We start from the raw sequence: 15,236 nt of genomic DNA, 5'->3' as shown, positions 1-15,236 counted from the left end.
TCTCTTTTGCTGCATCTTAAAATTAAGGTCAAGTAAAAAAAAGTCAATCGTGGTCTACATAAGTCAACCTGGGTCAACTTATAGGGCTTATATATATGGGAATTTCCGCTGTTAGATATCGGTTGTTTCCTCTTTTGGCCCTTCCGGTCAGTGTTATATGGGGTTTATATTCTTGTATCGATGTATCCTTATAAATATTCTTGCAATACAAAACTACAGTTCTCTATCCAAGTCCTGTTTTCTCCATCAACGATAAGGGTCTTGATGGATAGTTTTAACCTTCTCCCAGAGGAAGTTATGTCGGATATTCTCACTCATTTACCTACTGAATCAGTTCTAGACTGCAAGTTAGTGTCCAAAACATGGAAGAATCTTATTCAGCATCCATTGTTCTCTAAGATGCACACAAACCGTCTCGTCAATCATTCTGCAACAGCTTGTTCTACTGATTCTTGTAAGTTAGGTTTTCTTGCCTCTACATGTGAGGGACGACTCTACTATTTTGGATATATTGAGAATCGCCAGACACAGATAAGAAGGATCAATTTAAAACCTCCTTTTCATTATGATACTTTTGTTGGTTCGTTTAACGGTTTGATATGTCTAGCGGGTCGGGAAGGGAGTGTTTGTATCTATAACCCGATGACAAAAGAGTATGTTATACTGCCTCAACCTAAGATTAAGTTCTGTAAGTACGACTCTAGGTGGATAGGATTTGGTTACCTTGTTTCTACCAATGAGTACAAAGTTGTACAAGTGAATGAGCTAGAGAAAGAACCCAATTTTGTAGAGGTCGTGGTGTACACTCTTGGCAGTGGCAATGGTTGGAGAAACATTGGAAAATTCGAACTAGGGTCTAACCATGTCTTCTTCGGAGGTTATGGTGTAAACTCTTGGCAGTGTCGTGGTGTCTTTGCTGATGGAGCTCTTCATTGGATACACAGAATACAGAGGATTATTATGGTCTTTGATTTGGCTGATGAAAAGTTTCGTCAACATCTTGCGTCGCCTCCTTTTCCAAGAGTCAGTTCTTCAAATATAGGAGGTTTTGGTGGGACTTTATTTTATGCGCATAAATGTTATGATCCAATCACTAAGGATTACATGTGTACTGATTTCTGGTTGTATAAAGAGAAGAATGATCGTTACGGACACCATTCATTGGGTCGGAGTCGTGAGTTTACTGCTGAATGTAGCGTACCGTTAGCACTTACGAAGAACGGTGATGTCTTAAGTTGCGATTTTGACTGTCTCAATATTTATGACAGAAAAACTTTTACCCCAAAAAAGCTGGTGGATGTTAACGATATATTTTTTTCATATATTCTCTCACATGCAAGAACTCGTTAGTTTCATTGAAAGAAATAGGAGAAGAAGGCACAAAAACAATGCGTTCGGTTAAATTCGAGAAGTAAGTAACCGTTCATAGAACGACGAGATCTCTGTATACCGAAATTAGATGCTAAAAAACCATTTCCCAATTGCTCATTGTTGGTCTACTTTACACGCAATTGGGGATATATGGATCAATTGCGGGATATATGAGAAAATAAGAATTTATTTCGTAATTCAGAATCACACTATATCCATGCAACTTATATAATTCTTAACTTTTTTTTTCTTAACGTATCCCTTACTATCCTTGTAATTTTATTACTTTTTGGTTTATGTATCTCCATTTTTATTTTGATGATAGAGTTTGTCTCTCTTGGTGGACACTTTACCGTATCTGAAAATTAGTTCCAACTAGTCAGGTCTAAGAAAGTCAACCCTGGTCAACGCCTAGTCCTATTATACTAGAACCAGCTTTCCATGGGTTTATATATGGCAATAGAAGGTGGCTGTTTCCTATTTTTGTCCCTTTACTAATCAATATCATTGTTATATGGGGTTCTTGTTCTTGTATTCTACCCGAATTTGGCTTTCTCCTTACGGAAAATGGGTCATTTGTCCAAATATTTTTAAATCACGGTTCAAATGGACGGGCAAAAAATCGTTTGGGTGAAATGGCCAAAAAAAATAGTAAGGATGAAACTGGTTTCATCCTAGCTTAAATTTAAAAAATAGGAAGGATGAAACTGGATACATCCTGTGTAAATTAAAATAAGAAAAAATATTTGAAAATGGGCAAGATGAAACTGGTTACATCCTGCCTATTTTTACATTTTTGTCCATTTAAAGTCTATTTAAGACTGATTTTGTCAAGAGTATAAAATACAGTTTGGCTAAGTTAGCCTATGTAAGTGGTGGTTGAGATTTACTCTCTCAATATATAAATCTACGGCTGTAATTTCTCCCATAAAACCATCATTTAATGACTCATTTAGGGAAATATAATATAATAAATAATTAATATAGTAAATGCCTAAGTAATTAGTGTTTCACACTTGATGATGATAAATGATTTATTTATTCCTCATAATAATTTCTTTTTATTAACTGCTCATAATAAATGATCTATCAATTTTTTTTCATTATTAAATTAATAAATTTGTATCTCCATTGATAAATAATTTTAGATTAAGGATCTACAAGTTAAGATTGAAGATTTTGTGTAAGAAAATGTTAACTATTTGTGGTGAGAATGGTGTAAGTAGAGCTGTGAATTTTCGTGCATGGTTTTAATCATTTTATCTGTTGCATTTGTTTATTTTTCGATGCATTCTATTATTTTTGATAATTTCCTACTGGGCTGTGGTTGATCGCCCCTTTTCCTCCCTTTCCACAGAGAACGAAGAAAGACTACTTGACAAGAAACTATTATATATCACGGGGATTTGGATATCACGTTTTAAATTTAATCGGAGCATTATTTTGTTTTAATTTGATACTTTTGATTTTGTAATTATTATTTGAAAGTTTTGTAATTTTAAAAGTAAGATTACACTTCCTTTAGTAAATTTAATTGAGCTTGAATTATTGAAATCTTTTAAAACATAAAATATAGTCCTACACGAGTAGCGGTCCGGAAATTTGGATTTCCTAGCTGGATGAGATCCGACCCACAAGATCGAATCTGTGTTCGCTTGAAGTCTGAAAATCCGGGTTGTCACACGCCATCACAATTATGTCACTTGATACCACTGTTGCCATCCCCGCAGCTAGGCGTGCTTTTAATTTTTAATCACAAGCGTCATGTATAAAGCTTAGATTGAACAAACTTAAGTCTTCAATTAATTTTTTTCTATTTTTTGTTGTTGTAATATTCTCTTTTATATTGAAAACTAATATATTTTATTTTAATATACTAAAAACCATAATTTGGTTAACTTTTTCTGTGTTAGTGGTGGTCCAGATTTGTCCGGGGGAAAGATAAATCAATGACCGTGGTTATCCAGACCACACCCATTTTCTGCGCGTGTGCATTAGGTTTTAGAGAGATGGATGAGTCACCGTGGGTGCTCCATCGTTTTATACAGGTACCCAAAATCCTCTATCCTAGAAATCTTGATACCCCAAGCTTCACTATAGCAAAGTTTCCTTCGCTCCCTACAACACCAACTCCAACCATATTTGCCAAGAATACTGGAATCATCCGCTCTGAAGATGAGTCTGTTGCCGATAATGATCCACTTCGCAAGAAACCATGCTTTCAGAAGATGCCCGAAGGTTTCTCGACATCTACCATTGCCGAAGATTAGGCATTATGAAGCTTTGTACCAAATAAAACAATACCCGGGAATAGTATATCATGTTTCTTTGTATGTATGCATTTTTTTTTGGTGTTTTTGCCTTTCTGCATTTTATTCTGGTGTGTCTCCCTTATTGCATTTTGTTGACCTGTATTAGTCCCTTTAGTCATGATCTACATTGCCATTGGTGGATCTGATTTATCCCCTGTGTAACCTTGATGATCTGATAATCTAATTTATGTTCCCAATCTTGATCTGAATCCCAAAGTTGGAATGTTAATTTTGTTATAGTGGTTTTGAAGGAAATTTTCTGAAACTAGCATCGCCAAGCTAACTTATTTCAACTTACTAAGCAGATGATTTCACTTGTGGCAAAAAAATAAATCAATAAAATTGCACTTTTGACAAAAAAATAAATCAATCATAGACGCCAGCAAATGTTATGGTTTTGGATAATGCACCCTGACTTTTTTGTTTTACGCTACAATTGTTCGGCTTTCTTGAATAGGTTATAACGTTTCCGTGTTTTACTCTTCTTATTAATAGAAATTCTCCGGATTGATATGCGGTAAAGAATAAAAAATCAAACAGTGCCATTACGATGACCATCACGAACGCTAGCAGATTAGGTTATTTTTAATTTGTTCTTCCTGAGTGTACCGATATACCGGAGGTAGTATAAATTAAAAGAAGCGAGACCGCACCAATTGGTCACCAGACTGCTCCACATTGAAAAGATAGAAGATTGTTATGCCATACGCCTACCAAAGAGGTTGACGATTCTAGAAGCGACAAGGGGCACCTGTTCTCAGTGTAAGAGATGACCGGATTGTATGAGCGACTTTGCAAGGTAAACGGCTGATGATTCTGGAGGCGACTTATCCGCAAAGAGACTTTGCAACATAAGATTATATATATATATATATATATGGTTTTACAAATCAAGAGACATATTTCCAAAAGTAAAATTTCAATAGTATATATTCCAATAATTAAAAAAAAAGGCTCGAGAAAGTACAAATTACATACATATTTTTTAAACCAGAAATGAGGGAAGGAAATAAAGAATCGTGGAGGTAAACTCATTTTCTTAATTTAAGATATTAAATGCGTACAAACTTCCTTTAAAATTATTTGTAGTATATTTCTGAATTTTATATGGCGACCACGCGTATAATTTGGAACACATTTCTGATTTAATGGAGTGTGTTAACAACATTAGTTGTTTACCCGATAGAACAAAGAAAACAAAACTGGGGATATCCCTACGATATCTATGACCAAGCCAGTTTTAACATACATCGAACCAGAAGTAGTTGATAAATATTCGGGACACATTTTATACGATATTAAAAATTAAAAATGAACCAACATCAAGGCCCGTGTCGTTACGGCACGGGTTAAGGGCTAGTTAATGAAATATGCGGAAGAAGTTTAATCAAAATGTAGATCCTTTTTTGAGTGATCAATCTCTCTCTCACTCCTCTCTGTGCTATGTTGGGAAATTCCCACATGGTATCAGAGGTGGGGCAGAGAGGTGATTTGAGAGAGAGAGCTACAAGAAAAAAACAGTTCAAAAAAAATTGTTTTGATTTATTTGATGTTTGTTTAGTTTATGAGTGAAGAAGAAAAATTATTATGATTAAGAAATATTCGGTGAAGACAAAAAATAAAAAACTGACGATGAAACTGAAGAAAAGATTTTGTGTTCAAAATATGCAGAGGTGTTCTAAAATTGTATTCAAAAAATTGTATCAATTTTTTCTGCCATGCAGGTATTCGATATTCTTCTTGGAGAGTATGAAGATATATGAAGGTGCAAATAATTAATTTGTATATGTTAGATTAGTTGAAATGATGATCAACTAAGAATGATGATGGTGATAATGATGATGATGACAATCAATCGAAGATGTTGCTGATATGTATGAAGAAGATATGTTGCTGATATATATGATGGAGGTATGGTGGTTAAGAATATCATATTTTGAATTAAAGGAGGATGTTGGAATATTAATTCATAATATCTTGAATTAAATTTAGTTTATTGATTTTGTAGAATATTGGAATTAGTCCTAATAATTAGGTGTTAAACGTGTAATATGTGAGACGTGATTTAATATAGGACTGGGGGCTAAAATTAAAAATTAAATGTTAGTGGGTTAATTAGTGGTTAGTGGTTTAGTCTTATGTAAAGTCTATTTAAGACTGATTTTGTGCAGAAGAAGTTTAATCAAGGGAAAATTGGAAAAATGTCCTATATTTCGATACCCCATAGGGAAAATGCCCCATTGGAAAAATGTCCTATATTTTGGTTTAGTCTTCCTTCGTCTGACCGAGTACTTTCTGATCGTTCACCCGACATGTCAGGAGATAAAGGTCACGTCACATCCGACAACTGTTGGGCCATCACGTCCGACTCACGTAATACCTCGCTCTTTGCGTCGTTCGGTTCTATCTTGTGCTTCGCCGCTCTTTTTTCTTTGGTATATCATATCTTAGGATCTTGCCACCTAGCCCTGTGGATTATCTACACCTACATTTATGCCCCTTCTTGCGCTCGTGTGCTTGGCACGAGGGAAAGAAAATCGTTCCACCTCCCACGTCCTCGAGCATGCCGAGAATACCGTCATGCAGTCTCCTACTAATTCTCCCTTTATGACTTGTAACCGTTGTTGTCGGACGAGGCGCTGCATCCTATAAATATCTCCCTTTATGTCCTCTTTCCTTCGTTCGCCATTTTCAGAGAAACCAAGCGCTGTTCTTCCTTCTTTGCCGACACCATTAATTGCAGTGACCCTTTTATCTTCTCAGTATTCATCTTCGCTATTTTTATTGGTGAGGTTTGCGACAGTCGTGGTTGGTTCTTCTTTTTACTTCTCTCTCCATCAAAGTTCATATCTCTCCGTTCGCTTTCTTCCATGACTATTTCTTCTCCGTCAATGACTGAAAAAAGGTGCGTGAGTGATACTTTCTCCGAGGGCGATGTTGTTTCTCTTGATTCCTTGTTTTGGCTTGAGAGTCCTTCCCATCACGATTATCGTGCTATAAATTCCCTTTTCCCTGATGATTCTCCTTCTTTTTCATGTAGGGCTGATAAGAGGATCTCCAAAGCCTTGTATGATAATGAGTTCATTGAACAGTTGAAGGAAGAATTTGGTCTTCAAAACTATGAAGTGACCCTAGTCTCGGGCCAAGCGGGTGTGTTGAAGAAGTCCGATGTCGATAGGTATGAGCAGTCATCCGAGGCAGTCATCGTTACTCGTGGGCAATTAGAACTTGGTCTTCGCTTTCCTTTATACAACCCTGCTAACCCTTTCTACTACGTGGTGTTGTCACAACTTCGTCCGCTTCGGGGCTTGACCCAGTGGAATGGAAACACTTTCCGCTTGATGAATGAGTGGAGGGACCGAGGCGAGGGTCATGGATCTACGGCCGATTGGTAGACCTATAATCCTGAAGATGCTCCTAATTATACTTCTGCCAATTTCGTCGTGAACTATCGGAGCGGGACAACTACCAATGGCGACCTCGCTGGTTTTGCTGTTAGCCCTCATCGTCTGAAGTCTATGCTTGAGGGTGTTGAACGATTGATGCTAGATGCTGATCCCCTTGGTAAAGGCTCCAACAAGCATGCTCGCCACACCAATGACCCATACTGGGACCAGGTTCCACTACTTTTTCGCGGCCAAATTTTGCATCGTAGCTTCCCTCCTCCTCAATTTCCTATGGATCCTTATCCATTATGGGTGATTAACGATGATAGGGTATGTTGCTTTCTTTCCACTTTCTTTAATTACTGCTGTATCGTCTTGGGGTACTGATTAATTTCTTGTCGTAGGTTAAGCCTCAGGGAGAGACTACCAAATCGGTTTCTATTTCCAAGAAGAGGAGTGCTGGCACAAGGGTCGAGGAGGATCAGGGGAAGATAACAAACATATAGCTTTTATTCTAAGTACATGTACTTTCCCCTATTTTTTGCTTTCACGTGTTCTGACGCTGAACCTTGTGCAGAAATTCCCTAGGCGGGAGGATGAAGATGTTGGAGGGTCCGATACTCGTGGTAGTGAAATTTTGGTTCCAAGGCGTAATCCTCCTCGGGGGAAGGTGGCGGCAAAGAGCGTGGTGTTGAAAAGGTCGGACGTTGTGATCGATATCCCCGATCAAGATGATGAGGACGATATATTCGGGACGTTCAGCTGTTTGATGAGGATGCTGGTGGCCAGAAGGAAACAGAGGTTTATGTGGAGATTGTTGTTGTGACTCCTGTCGTGCAGTCTGGTGATCAGGGGACGACCCAAACATCACTCCAAAAGTTGGACCAGAAGGATGTTGGGTCTCCCTCGGGTGTTCAGACGTCCTTTACCATATCGGGACCTATTTGTGATGCACTTGGCGCATTGCACTCTGAGGAGTTCGGTACCTATACTGATGAGCAGATGATTGCTGTCGTGCCCCTGTATCGTGATATCGCACCGGTCTTTGATAATTTGGTAAGTGATTTGTTTGCACTTTTCATTTGGATGTTATCGGGCCCCACTAATCTCGTCTTGGGATGGAATTTGTAGGCATTAAATCGGTCGAGGTTGGAGGTTGCTCTCCGTCGACAGGAGATTAGGAAGTTCGAGGCTGCTCTTCAGCGGGAGAAAGAACGATATCGTGATCTGGAGATCAAACTCGCTGATGCGCAAGGTATATTGTTTGCAATAGTTGTGTTGATTGAGTTCTTCGTACCAATGTCATGAGTCAATTATTATTCTTGTAGCCGAAATATCTAGTATAGATCTAGACGCTTCTTCAGAGTATAGGCTTATGAAGATAAAGTGGGATACGAGAAAGATCATGTGGAGAATATTCGACAACAAATTTCCAATAAGGATGGGAAGATAGACCGATAGGAGGCCGAGATCCAGCAACTTCAAGAGGAATTGGACTGATATCGCCTGTTTGAGTATGTCCCCGAAGAGATAGATAACTACGGGCCCGCTTGGATAGTCAAAATGGTTCCCTTATGCTTCAAAATCGATATCTTCATGAAGATCGGCGACGAATTTTGAGGGAAAAAGTTGTGGCCGAGCAGTCCAACCGATATCTTCTTGACAAGACCAAGGTTTTCGATAAGCTGTCCAGTGACCTAGAGTGGACCCAAGCCCAGTTATCGATGCTACAAGTGTCCTATAACCGTCAGAGGGACGAGTGGAGTGATCACAATAAATATTACCCTTCAAATGAGTTCAATGAACAATACTATAATGAGTTAACCTTGAAGCTCTCTAAGGCCGAGGGCGAGTTGGCCAAGTCCGTGGAGTCGTTAGAATCTGTATTGCCAATTCTGTCAGGTCTTCTGGAGTGCATGTTGGGGCGACCTTAAGACTTAGTTAGTTTGATGTTTTTACTCCGTATTCTGCTATGTTCTGTGTTTAATATGCTTATAATATTTTATTACAGCCTAGCAGGGTCGTGTCAAGGATCTGGAGCGAGATGTGAAAAATCTTGGGAAGGAGGTGGAGCAGTGGAAGAAGGCCGAAGGTGAGGTGAAGGTTAAGCTCCATGCCGCCGATGCGAGGTCCGAGCATCTTTCTCAGCAGATTGTGGACGAGAGAAATACTCATCAGAGCGAGCTTGCTGAGGCGATCAAGGCCGGTGTGAACGAGTACATCGTGCAAAAGCGTCGCGAGGTTTCTCAGATAAAGGGGGGAGCCGGTGTTGTTCCACCCAGGAGTTGATCATGTCTTTGTAGTGCTGCGCCACTAATTTTCCCTTTGTCGCGGGTTGTCATTGGTTTGAACACTTGACCCATGCTTCTTTGAACAACTTCTTTGAATGGGGTGCTGCGTCGCCAAGCTTGTTTTTCTTTTTTCTTTTCCTTGACAATTTCCGCCTTTATCATTGTGTTGACGCTGTTTAATTTTATGGTTGCTATCTTGTTATTCGTGCTCCGTATCTTCATTTGATGTCACATGCATTAGTATTAGTGCCTTTTCTGTCGAACAAACTCAACAAGGAGGGTCATCGGGCCCGATGCCATGTCCCAACCGAGGTATCTCATCACTATCTTTTAGATTCAGTGGAAGGGTTTTAGTCGTCCTAGCTCTAGGCCCGATAATCCCGAGTGGTTATCGACCAACCAACTCGGGCAAGTGGTCACGACCACCTGCGATGGGGGTAACCTTTCAGATGTAAGTAGGCTACCTAGCTGAGAAGAAATCGTATCTTAACAACCTTTGGTATCTGGATTCAAACCACCAGTACCCTTAGGATACCTCGGCACTTGCACACTGCCACTGCCCCGAGTATCGAATAACCAGTCGACTGTAAGTCACCTCAGCACTTCCACACTGGCTTTGCCCCGAGTACGAATGACCATTCGAGTATAAGTCACCTCGGCACTTCCTCACTGGCTTTTCCCCGAGTACGAATGACCATTCGAGTGTAAGTCACCTCGGCACTTCCTCACTGGCTTTGCCCCGAGTACGAATGACCATTGGTCGCTCATGTCTTATTTCCTACCCATCGCGGTTTTAAAGAAATGAATGACAAGTATGTTTACCTGTTTCCCTCGAACCCCTCATGGGTAATAGAGTTTCAGATGTTGAGGGTTCCAAGGTTTTAACTCGGGTTTGCCTTCTGGTTTGAGTAATCGATAAGCTCCCTCGCCATCTTTAGACACGATTGTGTATGGTCCTCCCCACTTTGCCGCTAGTTTACCGCCCTTTTTTTCACATTCCCAATCGGCTAGATATTTCAACACTAACTTCCTCGGTTGAAACTCTCTTGGTCGAACTCGTTTGTTGTATTCTCGTTGTAGTCTCCTTTGGTAATTCTCCATTTTTTGCAACGCCATCTCCCTTGTTTCCTCCAAGTCGTCGAGCTTGGCCAATATTAGATCTTCCGATATGTTTCGCCTCCAGGCTTCAGTTCTTGTGGTGGGTATCATTGCTTCAGTTGGTAGTATCGCTTCGGTTCCATATGTCAGCATGAAAGGTGATAACCCTGTTGCTTCCCTTCAAGTGGTTTGATAGGCCCATAAAATATTGTAGAGTTCTTCGCACTAATCACCGTATTCTCCATCTAATTTTTTTCTTCATATTGTCGGCGATAGATTTGTTTGTGATCTCAGCCTGCCAATTACTTTGAGGGTATATGGGGGTATCCTTACTTTTTCTGATGTTGTAGGTGTTAAATAGTAGGTCGATGTTTTCTCCCTGGATCTGTTTTCCATTATCCGAGACGATGGCCGCCGGTACTCCAAAACGACATATGATGTGCTCCCAAATGAACCTGAAGACGTCCTTGTCACGGATATGTCTCAGTGGTGCCGCCTTCACCCATTTAGTGAAGTAATCCGTCGCTACTATTAAGTATTTTTTCTACCCCGATCCCACATGTAATGGTCCCACGATATCGATCCCCCACTTTGTCAAGGGCCAGGGGCTTACTACCGAGTTTAGAGTTACCGATGGTGCATGTATCTTCTTACCAAACCGCTGGCATTCTTCGCAAGCTTGAGCCATTTGTTTTACATAATCGTTCATATACGGCCAGAAGTATCCCATCGTCTTCACTCTCGCTGACAGACTTCGTCCCGAGCTGTGATTTCCGGCTGCTCCATAGTGTAGTTCATTCAAGATTGTCTGGCCTTCTTCCTTACTTAAGAATCTTAAGAGTGGTCCCAAGTATGATTTCCTGTTTAAGATTCCATCTTTTAGCTCGTAAGCGAATGATTTTCTTTTCACTTTGTTGATCTCGGGTCGCCCCTTGGGTAACTCGCTTGTCTCCAAGTACGAATGAATCGGCTTTCTCCAATCTACGTCCGGATATCTGTCGGTCGTGTTGATAGTCACGTCGACGTGCACCTCGGGTGTCTCTGGTATAGATGGGGCGAGGAGTCTCGTGACACGAATACCCTCCACACTTGGGTCTGTGAGATGGGATGCAATATATGCCAATGTGTCCGAGTGTCGATTATCTTTTCTGCATATGTGGAAAAATTTTATGATGGGGATCTGGTCGATATAGAATTTGGCGAGCTCCCAGTACTTCTGCAAAATCGGGTCGTGGATGGCGTATTTGCCTGTGATTTGTCGGGTCACCAACTGCGAGTCGCTAGTTAGTCTTACATCTTGTAGGCCCATCTCGACGATTAATCTTAGGGAGTGAATCGCAACTTCGTACTCGGTGACGTTGTTTGTCGCCTTAAATTCCAATCTACACGAATGGACCATTTTTCGTCCCTTTGGTGTGGTAAAGACTATCTCAAGTCCCGATTCATCTTTGTTCGACGCTCCATCGACGAATACTTCCCAACGTGATGGGGTACTTGCTTCGAGTAAGTCGGTCGGGTCTTCTCGATCTTCTTCCATTCCGGGTATGTCCTCGACCTCATCTTCGTCGCTTAGTGGAAAATATTCCACTACTTGTGCCTTCATTGATGTCCTCATTTCGTAGAAAACGTTGAATTGTTTGATTTGTGCCCCCCATTTGGAAATCCTTCCTGATCGGCCGACATTGACTAGTACCGTCTCAATAGGCGATTTTGTGAGCACGCAGATACGATGGGCTTGGAAATACGTTCTTAACTTCAGAGTGGCGAAAGCTAGTGCTAAGATCATCTGTTTCATCCTTGTATAATTTTTCTCGGCGGGACTTAATGTTTTGCTGATGACGTAAACAGGCTTTTCTTCACTTCATTCATTTCAGACTAAGACTACACTGATAGCATATGAGGTTGCGCCGAGGTATAACGTGAGGACCTCCGATGGCTCGGGTCTTTGTAATACGGGTAGGCTAGATAGATGTAGTTTAATATTCTGAAACGCCTCCTCACAAGCGTCCGTCCATTTAAATTTCTCCCCCTTTTTGAGAGTGCTAAAGAAGTTCTTGCATTTTTCCAACGATCGAGATATAAATCGCCCCAACGCTGATGTACTTCCATTCAGCTTTTGTACGTCTTTTATTGTAGCCGGTGACGGCATCTCAAGTATAGCTCTAAATTTCTCGGGATCTGCCTTTATCCCCTTTGGAGTGATGATATATCCCAAAAATTTGCCTGATGTGACCCAAAAATCGCATTTGGTCGGATTGACTTTCATTTTATATTCTCTCATCGTCCGGAAAACTTCTTGCAGGTCCCGAATGTGATTCTTGGCTAGGCGACTTTTTACTAGCATATCGTCTACATGGACCTCGATGGTGAGGTGGATCTGGTCTTCGAACATGTCGCACATCAACCTTTGATATGTGGCGCCCGCATTCTTCAGACCAAACGACATCTTGGTGTAGCAGTATAGGCCCCTCGGCATGAAGAAGGAGGTGTGTTCTTGATGCTCGGGGGCCAATGGGATCTGGTTATACCCCGCATATCCGTCCATCAATGTTAGTGCCTCGTGCCCTACTATATATTCCACCAGTTGATCGATGCTTGGGAGAGGGAAACTGTCCTTCAGGCAGGCTTTGTTCAGGTTGCTGAAGTCAATGCAGATTCTGACTCCTCCGTTTTTCTTTGGTACCACGACCATGTTGGATATCCACTGTGGTAGTGCGATTTCCTGATTATTCCCGATTCTTGTAACTTCTTTAACTCCTTCTCGATGGATGTGTATAATTCTGGTGCGACTCGCCTCATCTTTTGTCGGACTGGTTTAAAGCTTGAGTCGATCTTTAAATGGTGACAGCATACCTCCGGATCTATGACCTCCATATCGTGCACGTTCCATGCGAACACGTCCATGTTTTCCTTTAGCACCGCCACGAGCTGGTTTACTTGTTCGTCCAATAGTAAGGACCGATCCTTACTATCCTTGGTTCTTCTACAGTTCCTAAATTAATCTCCCGAGTAGGTTCCACGGCCGAGAAGTTTGGTTTTGATTCCTTCATCGGCGCCGTCTCCTTTAATTGGTATGAAGGCTCATTTCCTTGTGTTTCGTATGTCATGACCGCCTGCAAAATAATTCTTTCCAGTTCCTCTGCGGCTTTGGTTTCTTTAGCCTTGTTCTTCTCTCACCTATGTTGTGCTCGCCGTTTATATGGGCATCGACCTGCATGCACTATCGGGCTACCTGTGAATCTCCTACGACCTCAGTTATCCCCTTGTACGTTGGGAATCGTAGCCTCTGATGATAAGCCGATGCCACTCCTTTGATTCCCGCGATCCATAGTCTCCCGATAATAGCTTCATAGGGTGAGGCGACATCGACCACACAGAATGTAGTTAACGTATCTAGGTAACCACCTCCGTCCGATACCCTTAGGGTTACTTCGCCCTTTGGGATGGTCACGGTCCTATTAAAAACGTAGATACGATATGTCGATGGGACGAGTATATCATCTGTCAACTCCATCCTCTTGAACGTGTCATAGAAGAGTACTTCGACTGAGCTCCCACTATCCACTAGTATCCTTCTTACCCCCCATTCCTCAATCAGCAGGGTGATAACCAAGGGATCACTGTGAGCTTGCCCGTTCATCGGGACATCCTGATCCGAGAAAAAGATGGGTCGCAGCATCCAGGGTTCCATCGACAAAGCTTTTGCTACATTGAAAATTTCCTTCCCATTATGATCCCTCTTGTGGATTCTAGACATGATTCCAGGATTCAGATTGTACGCTTGAGTGGCCGAATGCGAAATCGTGTTGACAAACTGCGTGGATCTGTCGATTCTGACCTGGTGGACGGGTGCATCGGGCACTGTAGTCGTCTGGGCTGGGTGTCGGACGAACTGTCTCAGGTAACCGTCTCAAATAATATGTTGCCCGATGCATTTTACTTCTCGGAAATTATTTGTAGAGTGGCCTCGATATTGATGATAATGGAAATACTCTGGGTGATCCTTGGTCTCCTCGAACTGTATCCCTCTTGAAGCTGGGTATATGATGTCACTCTTTTTCTCGACCTCTTTGAAGATTTCTTCTAGTGGAGCATTCAAAGGGGTGTATGTTCTCGCCTTGTGCCTCGGCCTCTTTCCTTTAGATACCCATTCCTTATTCTCATTTCCTCGCGTAGGTAGGCTCAGTCTCTTCTCGGGCCGACGTTGAACATCGTTCGATGTCGACTCCGGCACCGCACTAGCCTCTTGGCACTCCTCTATCCCTTGATTCTTCATGAATTTCTTCTAGGGCGATGAAATTTTCTTGCATTTTCCTCATTTCCTTCAATGTTTGCGGCTTTTCAGTGAACATGGCTATCCAGATGGGATCCGACCTCCCTAGTGCGTTTTCGAACCCGAATATCTGCTGGTCGACTGGTACCTTCCCAATTTCTGTACACAAATTTCTTCATCGATCGGTCAATGATCTGAGAGGATCTCTAAACCATCGGGCCAAGGTGAATAACCTGTTGACCCTGGGCCGAGGTCTGCTGTTGTGCATGTACGTTTCAAGGAAGGCTTCGACTAGAGTCTCATAACTGTCAACCGTTCCTGGTGAGAGGTTGTAGAACCATTTCCTTGCCTCGCCTTCCAGGCTTGCCGGGAAGAACTTACACATAACCACCTCATGGTTTTTTCATTGGATTAGGGACATAATGTACATCTTCAAATGCTCAACTGCGTCTCTCGTGCTGTCGAACCTGGAGGGGAAGGTCGGGAGCGTGCACTTAGGTGGGAA

The 15,236-nt window shown here is 41.6% G+C and overlaps 1 protein-coding gene across 1 annotated transcript; it reads left to right on the top strand.

The window, feature by feature from the left end:
- The first annotated feature begins 264 nt into the window (after positions 1-264).
- On the top strand, positions 265-1,350 carry LOC113316721 (F-box/kelch-repeat protein At3g06240-like). Its single transcript, XM_026564867.1, has one exon. It carries the CDS (start codon positions 265-267, stop codon positions 1,348-1,350), a length of 1,086 nt encoding a protein of 361 aa, XP_026420652.1.
- Positions 1,351-15,236: the final 13,886 nt, after the last annotated feature.

This window comes from Papaver somniferum, chromosome 10 (assembly GCF_003573695.1).
Source record: "Papaver somniferum cultivar HN1 chromosome 10, ASM357369v1, whole genome shotgun sequence".
Lineage (NCBI taxonomy): Eukaryota > Viridiplantae > Streptophyta > Magnoliopsida > Ranunculales > Papaveraceae > Papaver > Papaver somniferum.
The sequence above is the reverse complement of the archived record's forward strand: the minus strand, read 5'-3'. Positions and strand labels throughout refer to the sequence as shown.

What these genes read in the sequence shown, in the direction of transcription:
- LOC113316721 (XM_026564867.1), top strand. Translation starts at nt 265, where the DNA reads ATGGATAGTTTTAACCTTCTCCCAGAGGAAGTTATGTCGGATATTCTC.